The sequence below is a fragment of the Peromyscus californicus genome, unplaced genomic scaffold (assembly GCF_007827085.1).
Source record: "Peromyscus californicus insignis strain IS unplaced genomic scaffold, ASM782708v3 Scaffold_7__1_contigs__length_154581171, whole genome shotgun sequence".
Taxonomy (NCBI): Eukaryota; Metazoa; Chordata; class Mammalia; order Rodentia; family Cricetidae; genus Peromyscus; species Peromyscus californicus.
This window is the reverse complement of record NW_026294595.1, coordinates 138,481,087-138,494,503: the sequence shown is the minus strand read 5'-3', so window position 1 is coordinate 138,494,503 and position 13,417 is coordinate 138,481,087. Positions and strand designations below refer to the sequence as shown.

Sequence of the window (13,417 nt, the reverse complement as noted above, 5' to 3'; positions counted from 1 at the left end):
GGTGCTGGACTTTGTTCTCTAGTTGGCTGCTCAGACAGACTCAGTACCCACACTGAATGTTTCTTCTTTTTTTTATTCTGTCGAACAGGACAAGTCAGTCACTGAGGAGCGTCTGGCTTCGAAGGCACAAAGCTCAGGGACAGGCAAAATCACACCTGTGGAGATGGAAATCAGGCAGGACGGGGCTCATCTAATCACCAGAAGGGGACCACAGGAAGAGCAGGACTTTTCTGAGGTGATGGGAACATTATATACCTGGACAGAAGTGTTGGTTACACGGGTGCACAGTCATAAAGGTTTGTGGCCTGTGCATTTAACTGTGCGAATTACACATATCTCAATAAAGTTTCATAGGGAAAATCACACTTTCAGCACAGAGACTATTGTCCTTTGTTTAGTTTTTGGTTTTTGAACAGGATCTCACTGTATAGCTCTGGCTGGCCTGGAACCCAATATGTAGACCAGGCTGGCCTCAAACTCACAGAGATCCATCTACCTGCCTCTTTTTTGGAGTTCTGGGACTAAGGGCATGTACCACCACACAGACCAGAGACTTCTCTGATTGCCTGGCTAGACCTTGATGATAACACCAGTTTTAAAAGTATTTGTTGCCAGGCATGGTGGCACATGCCTTTAATTCCAGCACTTGGAAGACAGAGGCAGGGGGATCTCTGATTTGAGGCCAGCCTGGTCTACAAAGCAAGTTCCAGAACAGCTAAGGCTGTTACACAGAGAAACCCTGTCTCAGAAAACAAAAACAAAAACAAAAAACACAAAAACAAAAAAGGATTTGTTGTTTGTGGTGTTTGTGTATGTGCACTTGTGTGTCCATGAGCGTGTGTGTGTGTGTGTGTGTGTGTGTGTGTGTGTGTGTGTGTGTGTGTAGGACCTCAGGCATTGTTCCTTAGGAGCTTTCCACTGTGTTTTTTGAAGCAGGGTCTCTCACTGGCCCGGAACTTCTAAGCAGGCTATGATGACTGGCCTTGGAGCCCTAGGAATCCTCCTGCCTCCGATTCCCCAGTACAGGGATCATAAGGGTGCACCACCATACCTGGCCTTTGTATGTAGGTTCTGGGATTCATCCCAGGTTCTCAAGCTTTCCTGGCAAACACTTTACCAACCAACCTCAGCCCCCACTTTTATTTTTAAAATAAACACAAAATGGACCATGGGAGAGGATGTAAATTTTATGTTTAGGTGTTTTTTTGTTTTGTTTTGACATGATAACACAGGACACCAGAAGTGTGGAGCTGTGAACCTCCTGCTTTTCAAGTGCTTAAGAAATGTGTGTTCTTACAAATACAAAGTGAAGTCCATGGATCTTGCTGATGCTCCTTGGGACAGCATGATTTCATCTCTTCATGTTCACAGAGGATTCTGCCACTGAATTCTTCCCGGGCGGGCAGGGTATTCTCAGACCAGGGAAGCCAGACTCACGAGTTCACCCATAATCTTGACTTTGGGGACAAGTGCACAGAAGTCCAAGAAGGGAATTGGGAGTTTCAGGCAATCTGCTGCCTGGTACCTCCTCACCCCCATTGTCCCCAGCATGATGACCAGGCTTGCCCAGCACAGCTTAGCTTTAAAAGTTCTTTTGGTGGTCCTTTTCGTACAGGGAAGTTCGGAGAGAAAGCTGTCCCATGTGCATGTTTGATAAGGAACTAGCCAGGAGGACACAGACGCCTGGATCAGAATCCCAGGCTGAATTAGAGAAACGGAGCTGGTCATATGCTCCACCTACCTCAGAGACAGCAGGCATCCCTCAGTGCTCTGGACAGCGAACCCAACCAGGACAGTTAACTGCAGCCCAGAAAGGGACATCTAGCGTCAGTTCAGGGCCTGGTCCTAGGGACACCTGCTGAGAGTGGCAATCTCTGCATCTCCATCCCCAGTTGGCTCTAGTAGGCACTGTTCCATGAGCTTCGACTCCTGCCTGCCAGGCAGGGTCTGGGCAGACACAGGCGGCGCTGGATCTCCAGTTGGCAGAATCGGTTCTGGTTGGATACTCGGGTGGTTACACCCAGCCCACAGGTGGTTGAGCAGGGGCCCCAGGCTGTGCTCCAATTTGGACAGGGGACATCAGCCGATGCGGGAGTGACAAGGCCAGAAAGTTGGTGTCCTGGGGGTTAGAAAGAAGAGGGTGAACATGGAGAGGTCGGGGCTCCGCAGGCAAGTCCACTGGCCTGCTAGCCATCACAGGGACCCTGGCGAGATGGCTGAGCCTTAGTTTCTTCCTAAACTTCCTAACATTTGGGATTGAATAAACAATGGCTGGGGAGTCTACGCATAATGCACCCCGCTGACACTGGTCATGAGACAACGGAAAAGGGCCCTTTCCTTTCTCTCTACCTTCCTACTCCCTGATCTATGGTGTCATACGGACACACTGTGTGGCACTGCCACCTGCTGGTAAGAATGCTGAAGGGCCAAGACGACAGGCTCCCCATGGCCTACCTCTTCCCTCCCATTCTCCTCTTCTCTCATGTTTGATATCCTTCCTTCTAGCCCTGAGAACCAAGAGCATATCTGGCAAAGTCTAGAGAGATCTTTCAGTTGTCACAGTCAATGTATACAGGAGGTTTTTTTTTTTTGGGGGGGGGGGGAGGGTTGCTACTGACATCTAGAGTGTAGAGGCCAGGTTGTCTTTCTACATCCCACAGCATACCCAACAGCCCCCAACCACAAAGAGCGACTCATCCCAAATGTCACTGGTGCTGATGACGAAAGAGCCGGCTTTGTGCACACAGGCGTCATGTGTTGGTGTGTCAGAGCAGGGGTGTTGGATCAAGGACGGCTCAAGAGTACCAAGTTGTGAGGTGTTTGCCCAGAGCCTACACACACCCTCCTAGGCACACAGGTCACTTCCAGATCACTAAGGCTAGCTAAAATGGGAATGTTCTTGAATAGTTGTGAAACCATCTTTGCTAAGGAAGAGTCTCCAGAATAAAAAAAAAAAGTTTGTGCATGCTCAGTACAGACCCAATTACAAAACTATTTTTGATGAGCAGCTGGTTGAATCCACGGATACAGAGGACCAACTGCAAGTATGCTCGTGGCCCTGTGTACATGTACACACAATGGAGGTCAGATGGGAGGTAGGGCTTTTATCTTGCTTTTTACTATGTAAGTGGAGGGCTGACAGCATGGCTCAGTGGTAGAGCACGTGCCTAGTGTGTACAAGGCTGTAGGTTCAATTCCAAGTATTATGGGAGGGCGTGGATACGTACCGTGAGCTGGATGACTTTCTCCAATGTGCCTAACTTGATGTGCCATATTCCCTGCCAGGGATAATGGTGGCCAGAGCACGTACGCAGTGAGTGTCAGGCCTCTTTACAACCCATTCACTTGATCTAATTCAACAGTTCTAAAAGGTGGGTGTTCTTTTTAGTTCCGATTTACAGTTGGAGAAACTGAGGCAGGGAACTCCAACAACTTTTTCAGAGTCACACAGCAAGCAAGGCCAGCGCTGGGTTGAAAAACGCAGTGTCCATCTCTTTAACCCACCCCGTCTCCTGCCTTCCACATGTGGCGGCATCCACAGAACCAGCCCTTACTTCCTGGTCACCTTCTCCAGTCAAATTCATGTGACAACAATAATGTTTTCAAAGAAACGGGACACCAAAGTCCCAAAGTTGAAGCGTTTGTAGAAGGATGTAACTGTCTTGTCTGTACCTCTGCCCAGCCCTGGGCTGTATCCCAAACTCCAGTCCTGCTGGTTCAGCTTTTACCCAGTATTTTACTAAATCCACACAATCATGGATTCATAATATTATAGATTGTACACATGTATTAAGAGTCATAAATATATGGTCCATATGTATATCTGGAACCCCAGCAGCTGAGGCCTTGGTGGCCTGGGCTTACCCTATACTCACTTACCTTGGGCCATGTAACGCTGGATCCTTGGCATCACTCCCTGGTCACACACCCACTCAGGACAGCACCTCCCAGGCACCTCTACTCTCCTGGGGCGTGGACAGTCCCAGCTGGGCAGCCGCACATCCTCACTGCACAGTGGCAGGCAGGTGAAGCCGCCGTCGTCACAGCGGCAGAGGACCCTGCAATTGGGCTGAAAGGTCTCCCCATCCAGGTACCTGTGGCCATTCACCTCACAGCTTCCATCATCCTCTTCCACTGCACAGGGAGGAGAAAGCAGACCGACTGTGAGTCCTGGCCCCAGAGCACAAGACAGGCACCCTGGCCCAGCCCTGGCCTCACCACACCCCCTCCCCCGCTGGCCTGCCTCCCTCCTCAGCAAAACAGAGAGGCATCCAGGAGCCTGGCTTGGACCCCAGCTCCAAATTTTTTTTTTTTTTTTTTTTTTTTGGTTTTTCGAGACAGGGTTTCTCCGTGTAGCTTTGCTCCTCTCCTGGAACTCACTTGGTAGCCCAGGCTGGCCTCGAACTCACAGAGATCCGCCTGGCTCTGCCTCCCGAGTGCTGGGATTAAAGGCGTGCGCCACCACCGCCCAGCTCTAAATTTTTTTAACCATGGACCACGTAATTTCACTTCTTGCCTCAGTTCCTCTATGTGAAAAATAGTATATGTTGGTACTTATTTCATAGTGTGTCCTAGACTAAATGAAATTATGTGTATAACGAATCTGAAAAAATGAAGCCTTGTGTTGAGGGATGTGGCTCACTTTGTAGAGTGCTTGCCTAGCATGCTCAAGGCCCTGAGCTCAATCTCCAGCATTGTATAAACTCGGTGTGATGGCATGCTTGCTGGCACTCCTGGACTCCTAGCACTTGGGAGGTGGTGGCAAGAGATTCAGAAGTTCAAGGCCAGCCTAGGCTGGAGACCCTGTGAAGTTAGTGATATTTAGAATTTAGTCGTGAAGCACACTGGATCTGGGGTGTCCGGTAGCATCCCCTTCTGTCCTCTTCCTGTGTGGAGTTATCACTGTCCGCCAAGGTTTAACTCGCTGGCTGTGGGACTTTGCATTAGCTGCTTAAATTATCTGAGTGGCCCCATCACCACCTCCCTAGAGAGCTGGAGCCAGAGTGCTCCTCCTCACATCCCCTTATTTCTCCAGAGAGGACAACTATATCACCTCCCTGTCCCCACTGCCTCCAGATCACAGCCCCTTGGATACAAAGACCAGACCTTCTGACCTGGACCATGTTGCCAATGGTTCCCTAGAAACCACACAGGTGCTGTGCCTTGCTCCCTACTTCTGGGTTCGCCCCACCACACCCATCTCACACACACACACACACACACACACACACACACACACACACACACACCGCCTGACCTCTACTGCCTCAGCTTTGGGGCCCTAGTTGCCAGGATGACCTGGTAAACAGAGGTGTGTTTAGGAAAGATAACGGGAGGATGATAATTTTAGCAAGAGTTCCTGGCACCTCAGAGGCCACCATCTGGGAGCTGGCTGGGTGTGGGGCAAGTGAGGCTGGGCAGTCAGTCCCTCAGCAGGGTAGATGCACTATGAGAGGTGCCTTGAGATGGCAAACCCCATGAACCATCTCAGAATTCCCCTACCCAGCTGTACCCGTGTCCAACTGCCAAAACCCTTGTTCCCTCCAAGCCTTCTTCAGGGTCCCCTCTGCCAGCAACCTCCCCTACCCACCCGTGACAGCAGCCTTCACTGGAGGTCCCCAGGCTCCCCTGAGCACGAGCCACAGGCTTGTCGTCTGGGGACTCTCGGCGTCTTTCTCCCCTCCGGAAGCCGTTTGCAAAGGCACGAGTCACAGATGGACTGATTTTTCCCTTCCACCGCTCACAAGCTGTGCGGCCTGTGTAAGTGACCTGAGCCTCTCTGAACTGAGCTCCCTCGCCTCCAAAAGAGGGGCAACCCTGAGATCTTCCTCAGTGTTAAGGATAAAGTAGAACTGACTTGTAAAGCGTTTTCCCATAAGACTTACTCTAGAAAGGGCTCCCTCCTGTTACTGCCAGCTGCTAGAACCTCTGCCGTCATCCACGTAATGCCGCAAATATTTGCTGAGCACCTACTGTGGCCTAGGCGGTGTGCCAAGCGGTTGTAATCCAGGATATGTGGGCAAACGGGCAAACATCATCCAGTGAAAGTAAACAGCCCACCAGCCGAGGCTGTGAGGGCTGGTGATCGGGCAGAGAGATGACGGCGCTGGAGGGGAATTCGTTTTTTAAATATGGTGCCAGGGCCTCATGGATGAAATAGCGTGTGAGTAGGAATGCGAAGGAAGTGAGGGAACTTCCCATGTGTATATCTAGGGAAAGGATGAGGACAGTGGATGGCCAGGGCAAAGGCCCTAAGGTTGAGAGCATGATCTGGGTGTTCAGGGCCAGTGTGGCTGGAGCAGAGAGCAAGAGCAAGAAAGGGAGCAGATGAGGTCATTTTTGTCAAAGTGTGAAACACACTTAGATGAATTGTAAAAATCTAAACCTTCTCTGTTCCTCTAAAGTTCTCAACTGGGGTAATTTTGCTCTTTGGTGACCTGGGCAAGGTCACCACTGGTAGCTGATTCTGGCACCTCATGTGTACAGAGGGTGCTGCTAACTGTCAGGCCCCAGAGGGTCTCCCTCCAACAGTGGCCTGGTACATAGTCACCGAGCCCTGCTCCAAAGTGTCAGAGGACACCCAGGCCTGAGAGGGTGATGAGGAATGTCACACATCCAATGCCACTGGGAAACAGCCCCGGGGCTCGCACTGTAGCCCAAAGCTCTCAGTGGAATGGAGGGAATGGACTGTTACTTAAATCTGACTGGAGATGGGCAGGCTGTAGGGCATGGAGCATGCTAGCTAACATCTCTGAGCCTCAGTTCCCCTGTTTGTAGACCTTGCCCAGCAGGACTATGGGGGCATGAACAGTGAGTGACCAGCACTGTTCACGGCACACGGCGCCCCATTGGAGCCTGCCCTCCTGCCTTACACGGGTCTGTGCATTTGTCTTGGGGCAACTGCTTGCCCAGCTTTGGAAGTTGGCTGTGATTTGGGATATCCCAGCAGAGGACAAGAGGGAAGAAACAGGAAGTGGGCCCAGGAACCTTTGGAGGTGAGCTTTGGCTGAGCTGAAGGAAGACCGCTCCTAGGGTGAGATCAGAGAGATACTGAGAGCAGGGCTCCACTTGGACTCTGGACCCCATGGCCTGGACGCCACCCCCATTAGTCTGGCAAACCTGCTTACAGAGGCACGTGGCTTCACGGCCACCGGGGCCTGCCCCAGGCTGACAAACCAGGCCCTGGCTGGGGTCACAGACATGCAGATGGTCACAGGACTCCCCCAGCCGCCGTGCACACACTCGACAGCAGCCACAGCCATCCAGCACCAGGGGCACCCCCAGTGGGCACTGGGGTGGTGTCCAGGGACAGGTACAGGATGTCGGACACAGCTGGGCACACACCTGAAAAGACAGAGACCTCACTCAGCTTTGACTATCATGGAAAGTATGGAGACTCTTACAAATGGTCACTTCTTAGCTGAGTCAGACAGTGTGGGATCCTTAACTTGGCCTCAGTGTCACTCAGAACTGGCCTTGAACTGGAACCATTCCATGGTGCTCCTAAGAGGCAGAATGACACTGTGCTCTGGAACAAAGACCCCAAGTCAGAGTTTCACTTCTAGGCTCTGCCTTATTGGTTGAGTTGCCTGAAAAGTCCTTGAGTTCTCCAAGCCTGGGTTTCCTAATTTGTGGAAGAGAACAGGAAATGATGCCACTAACTCCTGAGGAGGTCGGCAATACGGTTTGCTTTTTTTTTGGAGGGGGGTGTGTACATGTATGTGTGGTGTGCAGGTGAATGTGTGTAAATGTGAAAAGATCAATATCCTGTGGCTGCCTCTATCATTCTCCAGCTCTTTTTTTTTTTTTTTTTTTTTTTTTTTTTTGAGACAGGATCTCTCACTGTGCCTGATGATCACAGGCTAGCCAAGTGAACCCTGAGGATCTATCTGTCCATGTCTGCACCCTCAGCGCTGGTGGTACAGATGTGTTCCACTGTGCCAGGCTGTTATATATGGGTGCCAGGGATGGATCTCAGGTCCTGAAGCATGCTCGGCAAGCATTTTACCTGCTGAGCTGGCTCCCCAGCCTCCTGACTGTGGTTAACTCTGCTGGTCATCCTTGCTAATTACAATAAAGGCTGACCTATGAACTCACAGGAAGGCAAGAGTGAGAGCCTGAGGAGTGAGAGGTGGGAAGCCAACATGTTCTGGGTGAGTTCTTACCCTCGGGCTGAAGACATCAGACAGAATGTGAAATTCCCTGGTCTTGGCACAATCCAACATGTTTCCCAGCCCTGAGTGCACATCACATTAGCCAGGAAAGGGAAAATACAGATTCCCAGGCCTCCTCTGGGACTCACGAAACTAGAAATCATGAAGGTAGGACCTGCAATCCATTTAGTAAGCTGTCTAGAAGCTTCTAGCTTCATCTGGCCCACCCCACCCCAATACCTCCACCCTACTCTACCCCACTCCCACGCCGCCCTGCACAGATGGGGAAATTAACTCCAAAGGGGGGAAAAATGGTTGCTCATAGCCAAATCTGGGAGCTATGCCAAGCCCACGGCCCCAGAGGAGGACACTTCTCCAGTAACAGGCAAAATCTGAGCCAGGGGCTCAGTACCCATTCATTGCAGGGCCAAGGCTTCACCCCAGTGACACACTGGGCCTCCCACCCAGGACAGAAATACCCAAATGAAACACCAGAAGCCATGGGTTCCCAAGAGGGTGGGGACCATGAGAGGTACCACTCGAGATGTTCCTGACTGCCTGCCCCACCAGTGGAGGACCAATCTTTAGCAGGAGTAGACGACCTTATATGAAGGAAAAGAAAGCTAAAGATCCCAGACCTCCTAACTGGCCCAAAGAGACAGTGATTCCTTTACCTTCGGCCCTTATCCTGTCTACCCCTCGACCCACCATCCTAAAAACCTGCTCTCCAGGGCCCACAGTTCTCACTGTGGCCAGCAGGGGCCGCCATAGAGTAGCCGTCTGTCCTTGACCAGTGGCTCACACCTAAGGCAGGGCACTCTGCAGAATTTCAGGTTCCCAAGGGTTCCTGGACAGTCTCTGGGAGCTTGTAATGAACACACACTGTCACCTCTCCAAGCTTTCTGTGTCACCTCAATATAGGATATAATACATTCTGGGGTACCTCACTCGGAACTGGCCTGGGAGGAAAGAGGTGGACTTTCAGAGCACAGTTTCAACTCCCTTGGCTGACCAGAACTGACTGAGCAGAAAACAAGCCTTCTATGGAGCCCCTGGCCTGCTGCAGGCCTTCGGTAGCTCCCAGCTTCTCCAGGTCCTGACCCCCAGGACTAATGATACCAGTTACACTGAGTGCTGTGCTGTCCATTTCGCACTCTCCTGTGAGGTATGGGCAGCTTGTCTGATTTAAAGATGATGAACTAACATTTGAGAGACTGAGGCAGGAGAATTACCTCAAGTAACTTAGCCTGAACTACATAGCGAGTTCCAGGCCAGCCTGGGCTACAGAGGCTATTTGTTTCAAAATAAAGTCCAAAATAATAATGGCAAAACAGGTCAAAATCAAGATGTAAACAGCTGGAAAGCAATGGGATAGGACCAGAATCCAGGTTCCTGGGAAGCCAGAGTCCAAACTTAACTCTTGTGCCTACCCGTTACCCTCCAGGGGCTCCTCCATTAACAGCTGAGCCTCTGCCTCAGTCTACTCATTTGTTCAAGGACAGTGACAAGGCAGGGCAAGTGTTCTTGACTGGTCTATGGAAGAGGCAGCCCCCTCTGACCTCCCTCCTCTCCAATGCCCTTGTTAACCATCATGTCCCCATACTCAAGCTGTCTCGTTTGCCATGGTATCCCCAGACCAAGTAACTAGGACTCTGGTCGCAGGCAGCCCTGATCAAGAGGGCTTCGCTTTTTCCAGGTTGCCTGTCCTGGTCCCAGTCCCAGCTCTTCCTTGGCCTCTCAGAATCCCTCTCCCTCCCTAGGGAACAGGAGACTAAGCCACCCACTCCAGCATCTTGCTCTGCCCCATCCCCTTCCAAGACCAGAAGCCAGTCGGTCCTGAGCTTTCAAGGGAGACCTCTTGGGGCCAGGAAGGGAGAAGCTTATACCCACACTCCATTGGTCCCAGACCCAGGTCTCCATGTTACTGGGAACCCAACATTTAGTGCGAAGCATTGCCCAGGTTGGGGTGGAGACACAGACTGGGGTCTCCTCAGAACACACTGTGTCTGTCCCAGGCTCAATCATGATACTCTTCTATTGTTCTATTTCTTTGCAGTGTGGCTTTGGACAATTGCTCACCCTCTCTGAGTCTCAGTTGACTAAAAGAGGAAAACACTTTATAAGACTGTTGTGAATGTGAGGCAAGGTGGAACTACACACGAGCCTGTTAAAAAAATGTCCCATGTGGGGCTGGAGAGAAGGCTTAATGGTTAAGAGCACTGACTGCTCTTCTTGAGGTCCTGAGTTCAATTCTCAGCAACCTGATGGTGGCTCACAACCATCCATAATGAGATCTGGTGCCCTCTTCTGGCCTTCAAGGACACATGCAGGCAGAACACTACATAATAAATAAATCTTTTTTTAAAAATGTCCCATGTGGCCGGGCGGTGGTGGCGCACGCCTTTAATCCCAGCACTCGGGAGGCAGAGCCAGGCGGATCTCTGTGAGTTCGAGGCCAGCCTGGGCTACCAAGTGAGTTCCAGGAAAGGCGCAAAGCTACACAGAGAAACCCTGTCTCGAAAAAACCAAAAAAAAAAAAAAAAAAAAAAAAAAAAAAAAAAAATGTCCCATGTGACACTGAGGGACATTTACCCACAGAGATGTCTCCTGTTCTCTCTGACCAAGGTCAGAGGGTCACTGTACTTTGCAATCAGACCCCAGCATCCATCCCTGTCCTGGTGGTTTATTCTTACGAAACACTTACATCTGATTTAGTTTCTGCAGAGGGGACTGGAGGGTCCCTGCTGAAGGACATTCACCTTGGTCCAGGGCCTGTGCTACCCTCTGCAGAGCAATTCTCCTCAATGATCTCCCCAGAGGATTCTTGTACCCATTTGACTGAGGCCGAGGCTCAGAAAGGGAAGGACACATGCCTGAGGGCAAACAGCAGAACTTGCAAGAAGCAGTGGTCTGAGCCCAGGGAGAGAAGCAAGCCCAGGCACAGAGATCAGACTATATCCAGTGTACGGCCTGCCAAGGGTCCTAAGTTGTGACCATATAGCCATCCACCCAGAATTCTACTTTTAAAGGCCAGGATTCCTTACCATTGAGAGAAGGCAGAGGAAGGAGATGGTCAGAAGATGGGTCAGTGGAGTGCCCCTCATGTCACCGTGTCCCTTGTGGAGCCAGCTTCAACCCTGGGAGGCAAGACCTGAGTCTTTATGTTCTAGAGACTATGAGGTTCCTAGTACAGAGAGAGAGAGAGAGAGAGAGAGAGAGAGAGAGAGAGAGAGAGAGAGAGACAGAGAGACAGAGAGAGAGACAGAGAGACAGAGAGAGACAGAGACAGAGACACAGAGACAGAAAGAGAGAGAAAAAGAGACAGACAGACAGACAGACACACACACACACACACACACACACACATACACACACACACCACTTATAGTTCTCATTCTTTTCCTCATAGTCCCAAGAATGAGCCCAGTTACCTGAAGGTGAGGCCGCTGAGGCCACCAAGAAGGCGTCTGACAGTGTGCAAGAGGTGAGGACAAGCCGGCAGGAGCCTCTCGGCTCCTCAGCTCCCAGCAAGAAAGGCCTCCAGCCCAAGCCACTGCCACAGCAGCTGCAGCCTTGCCAGGGCCCCTGTCGCACCCTCAGGGGCCTGTGGAGACCAGAAGCGTCCGTCCGGCAAACACCCCTTTCCAGATCTGACCCGCAGTGTCTTGAGCCCTGTGGCCTGAACTCCGGGCAGCACAGACCCAGCCTGCGGTTTCTGGCAGGGAGACTGGCAGCCACCCAGAGGTGGGTGTGACCCAGAGCAGAGCTTCCCTGGCAGCCTGGCTGCTCTTGACAACCAGGAGCCTCCCTGTCCTGCCTCTGGGCTTCAAAGGTGGCTTAGTGTGGCCAAGCCTGAGCAGGCTGAGCCTACTATGTGCTTCTGGCACCAGCTGGGCCCTGCTGATCTGATGAAGCTAAACCGTCTTTGTTGAATTCCACCAGCTCTGGGGGGCTCTGTGGGACTGGAGACACAGCACAGACCTGGGGACCAGACCCTGCGGGGTGGAGGTAGCAATGGAAACACTGAGGGGGCCTCTTATTCAGACTAAGGCTGGGATACAACCTTCGGAGGGAGATACCATTTCTCAGAGCCAAGAAAGAAGCTAGAATGATCCAGAGACAACAGCCTGTTCAAATGCCCAGAGGAGGGACCCAGCACAGCAGCCCTGCCTATTCAGAGCAGAAGGTGCCTGGTGGGCATGTGGCTTCCTGGGCACTGGACTGTGCAGGAATATGTAGAGAATAAAATACATGATTCACACCACCAACTGTGGGACATCTCCAATGTCCCAGCTATTGGGTGCAGGGAATATCCCTAAGGTCCCTTCAGTAGGTGTGGGGGTATATGGACTTGGGATTTGAAGGCCAGGAGCTCATTTGGTTGTGTGTGCCTGGCATGCACACATCCCTGGGTTCCCTGGCATTGCATAATGAACTGGATGTGGTAGTGCATGCCTTTAATCCCAACCCTTGGGAGGTGGCGCTGGAGGATCAGACGTTCAAGGCTGTCCTTGGCTACATAGTGAGTGTGAGTCTGGAATGGCTACATGGCTACATGAGACACTGCTTGGAAGGAGAGAGAGAGAGAGAGAGAGAGAGAGAGAGAGAGAGAGAGAGAGAACACAGGTTGAGGTGCTTGGAGAAGGCTGTGGCTCTCAACACCTCTGCCAGTTATAGTGGAACATACCCGTGAGCCTAGAACACCGAGGGCTAGCCTGGACTACAAAGCAAGACCCTATCTCATAAGAAAACAAATAAGCATGGAGTCCACATGCTCCCTCTGGGTCACATGCAGGCTATGCTTGCCACTGTGAGCGTTAAAAGCCATCTCTGGAAAAGAGGACCATGAGACCTGCCTCAGTCAGGGCCTGCAGAAGAAGTGGTGTGGCCAGCGTGGGCACTTGCTGTCTGGAGCGCCCTCCCTGATCCTTCTTATGCTTACTGGGTCTAAGCTCTGCAAGCATGACACCAGGGAGACTGGAAAGGTAGATCACAGTCATTTGATTAGGTAGTAGGGGCAGAGAAAGGGGGCGCAGGCCCTGAATCAGGCCGGTGGGGAGTGAGAAGCAGCTGGATTTTGTGGCTGGGCATGCTGAGGTGAGCATAGATAGCTGTGGTGTGCAGTCAACCCTGAGCCAGCTGGACACCCTGCCTTGGTGGCTCATTTGCTCTGTGGCTGCATGGAAACTCCATGCCCTCTCTGGGCCTCCGACAGACCTGCATGGTGCCCACGCCAATAACTATCCTTTTTTTTTTTTTTTTCT

At 51.6% G+C, this 13,417-nt stretch overlaps 1 protein-coding gene across 2 annotated transcripts; it reads right to left on the bottom strand.

Moving 5' to 3' along the window:
• Window positions 1-1,174: 1,174 nt before the first annotated feature.
• On the bottom strand, window positions 1,175-11,917 carry Ccn5 (cellular communication network factor 5). 2 transcript variants are annotated; one of them, XM_052725123.1, is made up of 5 exons: window positions 11,585-11,917; window positions 11,198-11,304; window positions 7,128-7,344; window positions 3,880-4,134; window positions 1,175-2,119 (listed from the first exon to the last, which is right to left on the bottom strand). In XM_052725123.1, the coding sequence occupies exons 2-5, from the start codon at window positions 11,255-11,257 to the stop codon at window positions 1,899-1,901; spliced, it is 753 nt and encodes a 250-aa protein (XP_052581083.1). In that variant the 5' UTR covers window positions 11,258-11,304; window positions 11,585-11,917; the 3' UTR covers window positions 1,175-1,898. The 2 variants fall into 2 exon arrangements, with proteins under 2 accessions (XP_052581083.1, XP_052581082.1); XM_052725122.1 differs by having other exon boundaries at window positions 11,198-11,290; window positions 11,585-11,910.
• Window positions 11,918-13,417: the final 1,500 nt, after the last annotated feature.